General features: G+C 41.2%; 1 protein-coding gene across 1 annotated transcript; it reads left to right on the top strand.

Annotated features, from left to right (window-relative positions):
• The first annotated feature begins 1,454 nt into the window (after window positions 1–1,454).
• Window positions 1,455–3,953, top strand: LOC112145578 (nuclear factor 7, ovary). Its single transcript, XM_024270900.2, has 2 exons — window positions 1,455–1,533; window positions 1,612–3,953. The coding sequence occupies exon 2, from the start codon at window positions 1,623–1,625 to the stop codon at window positions 3,054–3,056; it is 1,434 nt and encodes a 477-aa protein (XP_024126668.1). The 5' UTR covers window positions 1,455–1,533; window positions 1,612–1,622; the 3' UTR covers window positions 3,057–3,953.
• The last annotated feature ends 2,320 nt before the right edge of the window (window positions 3,954–6,273 follow it).

Here is a 6,273-nt window from a genome sequence, read left to right on the forward strand (position 1 = left end):
TGTGACAGAATGAAAGTCTTTATCTGAATGGGTTTGTATGATGGAGTGTGTGAGCTGCTGTTACAGTTGCATTGAATACATTATGTTTAGTTTAAAAGTGGAGACTATTTTGGCCAACAAGTGTGTGTGTAACTATAGAGTGTGTGTGTAGATAGGCCCCGCCCATTCTAGTTTATCACTTAGTCCTGGTTGTTTTATGATGTTGCTTCCCTCTGTTGCCATCCTCTTCTCCCTCTCCCCCCGACCCCTCTCCCACCCCCTTCTTTTTTTCCGTCCGGTCCAACAACAAAGAAAATAAATAAATAAATAAAATAAAACATAATCAATATAAATAAAGTTTAGCATTAAATACAACAGGGGTTTATACTCAATAAATCCCTGTTGTGACAGTAAAATCTGACCAACACAAGAAGCTCTCAGCCCACATCTGTTGGCTCAGCTGTTGGACAGGACAAGTTAAAAAAAAAAAATGAATAAAAATGAATAAAATAAAATAAAGTAAAACAACCAACAATTGAAAGTCTTTCAATTCTCCAAATCGTTGTGCACTTTGAAACCATTGTTTTCAGTCATTTTAAAATAATTTAGCAAATAGTTGTATTAGCATTATGCTAGCTCGTTTTAGTAATTTGGCATCTAGTGGGGTTTTTTTATATTAATTTTATCTAATATTTAGCAACATGCTAGTTTTTGGCCAGTTTGTTATCTATTGAGGGTGGTTTGGCAACTTTTAAGTTTAACTAATATTTTAGCAACAAGCTAATGTTTTTGACTAATTTTACTGAGAATTTTTAGGCTTTTTGGGAGTTGAAGTAGAATTTCAGCAACACACTACATGTATGGATTTTAAGTAACAATTTTTCAGATATTTAGGTCAACTACAGCTGTCTTTCATAGTTCTTAAGCGAAATTTCAAGTCTGTTAGCAAATTTTGCTAATAGTTTTGCATTTACAGCAAATCCCTTCAGCAATTAGAGTAAACTGTTTCAGCATTTTGAGCAACCAGATTTAGCAAAAAACATTCACACAAGCATTATCGCAGGTAATTCAACTTTTTCAGCATTTTTTTTCCTAAAACGTGAATGTAGCTGAAAGAAAAATGATGGAAGAGATTAATATTATTTGATAGAATAGCATAGCATGGAATAGAATATCTTTATTTCTATAGCCCTTCTCCCAGAGTTCTTTACAGAAGCAGCAAAAAACCAAATCATAGAGAGGTAATTAAATCCATTAAAAATAATAAAAACTAAAAACATGGTAAAACGAAGACTAAAAAGCTGTCCTGAATAAAAACGTTTTGAGATTTTAAAACATGTTTGAAGGTGAATGTGGAGGCTCTAAGCAGTTTGCATACTCATCATGAAGCCCTTCTGCTGTGTGACGCAGCTCTGCGTTTGAGTCACATGACCTAAGTGGGAAAAGCAGAAGTGACTTTTCTGCAGAGGAAAATCAGCCACAAAAAGCTTCAGATTCAACCTAAACTCCTCGGCGGCGAAGGCGGCCTCGCTCAGCCTCGTCCTGCCTGCAGAAGTGAGTTCTCCTCATCAATCAAACGGAAGAGAATCAGAGAAAAGCCAGACAAGTCTGACTTCCTGTTTGAACTTTCAGATTGAGGCAAAATGGCCCCGGGGCTGGAGGAGGAACTAACCTGCCCCGTGTGCCGGGACATCTTTGAGGACCCCGTTTTCCTGCCGTGCAGCCACAGCTTCTGCAGAGACTGTCTGAAAAGATGGTGGAAGAAGAAACAGGTTCTGAAGTGTCCAGTCTGCAAGAATGCCTGTGGAAGCAAGCGTCCGCCCTGCAACCTGGCTTTGAAGAACGCATGTGAGGCCTTCCTGCTGGAGAGGGCGGAGCCACAGCATCTCTGTGGGCTGCACTCTGAGAGCCTCAAGCTCTTCTGCCTGGACCACCAGGAGCCCGTCTGCCTCATTTGCAGAGACTCGGACGCTCACAGGAGCCACAGGTTCAGACCCATCAGTGAGGTTGCTCTGGATCTCAGAGAGGAGCTGCGGAAATCTCTGGAACCCCTACAGGACCACCTGAAGCTCCTCATGCAGGTCAAAGGAAGCTTCGACCAAGCAGCAGAACATGTTCAGCTCCAGGCCCAACAAGCTGGGGCACAGATCAAGGAGCAGTTCCAGGAGCTTCACCGGTTTCTGCAAGCAGAAGAGGAGGCCAGGATTGACGCCCTGAGGGAGGAAGAGGAGCAGAAGGTTCAGGTGTTAAGCCACAAGACGGAGGGTCTGAGGAAGGAGATAGCAGCTCTTTCAGACGTGATCTGGGCTGCAGAGGAGGAGCTGAGAGCTGCAGACATCTCCTTCATCCAGAGCCAGAAGACTGCAATAGAAAGAGTCCAGCGCTGCCACCTGCTGGACGTCCCACAGCTGCTCTCAGAAGCTCTGATGGATGTGGCCAAACATGTGGGCAACCTGAGCTTCAGAGTCTGGACCAAGATGAAGGAGATGGTGTCCTTCAGTCCAGTGATCCTGGATCCAAACACAGCTGAGGCGGGACTCCTCCTGTCTGAAGATCTGACCTCTGTGAGACGAGGGCCGAGGCAGGAGCTGCCCGAAAACCCTGAGCGGCTCGACTTCCATGGCATGGTCCTGGGCTCGGAGGGCTTCTGCTCGGGGACCCACAGCTGGAGCGTGGCGGTGGGAGGCAGCAGAGCCTGGTTTGTGGGCGTGGCAGCAGAGAGCTTCAGGAGGAAAGGACCTACTGACCTGTCGGAGGGGCTTTGGGCCGTGGCGTTCTCTAAAGGCAACTACATCTCCATCTCTCCTAGGGGTCCTTCTCCTCTTCATCCTGAGAGGAAGCTGAAGAACATCAGTGTTCATCTGGACTGGTGGAGAGGAAGACTGACCTTCACTGACCCACAGACTCAAGGCCACATCCAAGAGTTTACACTCGGCCACACTGAGGCGCTGTTTCCACTCTTCTACACCGGAAGTGACCTGCCGCTCAGGATTTCCCAAACTCCATCTGCTGATGAAGACCAAGAGCAATGTGATGCTCTTCTTGATGATGAAGATGTTGTTGATTATGAAGATTAAAATGAGGAAGGAATCTGAAATCTGCAGCTTCTAGTGAGACTTGTTTTATACAACAGATGTAATGAATCCCAAAGAAGGTCTCAGATCAGGGAAAAACTTTGAAATCAAACTTTATTACTTTTTTTTTCTTGATTGAAATAATTTTGTCCTTTTAAGGCACAGTATAACACTTCATGAAACTCATTATAACTGATGATCAAAATGATATTCTCAGATTTCTGAAGTTTGCTGCCAAGAAAACAAACAAAAAAAAAAAACCAAATGTGAGATTTTTCATCATCCTGTGAAACTTAAACAGACATGTCAATATTTTAGTTTTAACAGAGATGGTTTGAGTCTTTAGATCCTGATTTCTTTATTCATTCATTTTCCCAAAGGTCCGAGGGCTCAGTTATGGAAAAATATTTAAATTAAAAAGGAGAAATTCTGAGTTTGTTCCTTCTGCTGTTGTCCCTGTTAAAATCATGTTTTGACTATGAACTGTGAGAAGATAATGGTTCGTGTTTTACTTTGGAAAAAATGGATTCGGTTTACAAGTTGGATTATTCTTTTCAGACAATAAAAACAAAAAAGTCCAAAATAAAATACATGGATGTGTCAGTCTCATTTAAAGTATGAAATCATTAATTTATTGGAAAATAAGGACAAAAGTAACTTTTCCTATCAAACACATTTTTTACTAATTTAATTTTTATATACACTCACCGGCCATTTGTTACCTCACACTTCTTATCAGCCGATCACATGGCAGTAACTCAATGGATGTTGGCCTGTAGACATGGTCAAGATGATCTGCTGCAGTTCATACTGAGCATCAGAACGGGGAAGAAAGGAGATTGAAGTGACTTTGAACGCAGCATGCTTGTTGTTTCCAGACGGGCTGGTCTGAGGATTTTCACCCACAACCATTTCTAGGGTTTACAGAGAATGGTCAGAAAAAGAGAAATTATCCAGAGAGCAGCAGTTCTGCTGATGTCAGAGGTCAGAGAGACTGGTTCCAGCTGATAGAAAAATACAGGAACTCAGATAACCGCTGGTTACAACTGAGGTCTGCAGAAGAACATCTCTGAATGAACAACACCCTTGATGCAGATGAAACTGAGGCTACAATTCACACAGACTCACAAAACTGGACAATAGAAGATGGAAAAACGTTGTCTGGTCTGCTGAGCCTCTATTTCTGCTGCTACATTACAACATGAAAGCATGGATCCACCCTGTCCTGTCTCAACGGTTCAGGCTGGTGGTGGTGGTGTCATGGTGTGGGGGATATTTTCTTGACACACTTTTGACCCCCCAGTACCAACTGATCATGGTTCCAACCCCACAGTCTACCTGAGTATTGTTGCTGACCATGTCCATCCCTTTATGACCACAGAGTACCATCTTCTGATGCTACTTCCAGCAGGATAAGACTCCATGTCATAAACTGGAATCATCTCAGACTGGTTTCTAGAACAAGGAGTTCACTGGACTCTAATGACCTCCACAGTCACCAGAACCCAATAGAACCTTTGGGATGTGGAGGAACAGGAGATCGGCATCATGGATGTTCAGCAGACAAATCTGCATAAACAGTGATGCTGTCATGTTGATATGGACCAAACTCTCTGAGGGATGTTTCCAGAACCTCACTGGATCTCTGCCACTAAGGATGAAGGCATTTCTGAAGGAAAAAGAGGGTTCAAGCCAGTACTAGCAAGGTGGACTTGATAAAATGATCAGTGATACAGACCCTTTTAATAATATAAAATATGAAGGAAAAGTGTAATCATGCGCAAAAAAATTAACTATCATAGAACATAGATTCAGGCTCCACTGTTGAATTCATTTCCAGTACAAATGTGTTTAATTTTACAGGAATTTGGGCTCCACATCATAAAACACACAAACACAGGATTCAGGAAAGTTAGCATACTATGGAGAAATCAACGTTTACTTCTTGGTTTTTGCAAAAAAGATGAAGACAGAAATTAGGATCACATCAAATCAATCAAAATGACGTCCATCTGCAGCACTTGGTTGGGATTTTTCTGTCTTTATGACTGTCTGGATGCACCATGGCAGTGATGTTGACGGTTCTGTGTGGGAGTCATGGAAGCCCAGGTTAAGACTTCCTCCTCCCACATAGCCAGTAGATGGCACTGCTGTTACAATTATTAAAAACATATTTTTATGAAAACTGAATTTAAGCAAACCAAAGTAATGAACACTCAAAAAGACACAATTAACAAGATGATGACAGGATTATACAAGCTTTTTCCAAATATCAAATATCTTGTTTTAGTGATAGTAAATATCATTTGACCTTTCAGGACAGAATCCATTTACAGCACAATGTCATTTTACCCAAAAATTACGGAAGAGGGTTTGAAAACAAAATAAATCTGAGAAACAAGTAAATAAATAAATAAAGAATAAACTTTTTTATAAGCTTAATTTACAAGATGCGACAAAAATTAAAATTGGTAAACAAAAAAATCTCTGTATGTTGCATTATAGCCAGACAGTTTAATGATGGCATCTTAGATAGTTTTACACACAATTTCACATCAGATATCTGTAAAGGCTCAATGTTTTTTGTTCTTTTTTGGTTTAAAAGTGCAAACTTGATCATTTGAAGGGTCTTTTTCAGAAAGAAATTTGCCATCAATATCAAAGAAAAAGTCATCTTATTTTTATATTTTAAAAAGAACAGGTTTTCTAGGTTTAGAAAAGATCAATAATCATAATGAAAAATAACTTGACTTCAAAATAAGAAATTTTTTGAAAAAGAGTTTTAAATAATTCAGACTTTGTTTCAGATTTATCTAAATAAAAATAATGATTAATGTAGCCTAAAAATAATGATTAATGTAGCCACGAGGGGGCCAATGTAGCCACGAGGGGGCCCAAGCCAGGGTCTCATTGTGCCGGTCCCAAGCCCGGATAAATACAGAGGGTTGTGTCAGGAAGGGCATCCGACGTAAAATCTTGCCAAATCAAATATGCGATCTACGAAATCCATACCGGATCGGTCGAGGCCCGGGTTAACAACGACCGCCATTGGTGCTGTTCACCGACAGGGTGAAGGTGGAAATTGGACTACTGTTGGTGGAAGAAGGAGAGGAGGAAGGCAGGTTCGTAGGGAGAGAGAGAAGAGGAAAGTACCTAGTGTTGGACTGAGAGTTGGGACTTTGAATGTTGGAACTATGACAGGAAAGGGTAGAGAGTTAGT

This window comes from Oryzias melastigma, linkage group LG5, assembly GCF_002922805.2.
Source record: "Oryzias melastigma strain HK-1 linkage group LG5, ASM292280v2, whole genome shotgun sequence".
In the NCBI taxonomy this organism is placed as follows: Eukaryota; Metazoa; Chordata; class Actinopteri; order Beloniformes; family Adrianichthyidae; genus Oryzias; species Oryzias melastigma.

Excerpts from the sequence above, each read along its gene's own strand:
- LOC112145578 (XM_024270900.2), top strand. The coding sequence starts at position 1,623 with ATGGCCCCGGGGCTGGAGGAGGAACTAACCTGCCCCGTGTGCCGGGAC.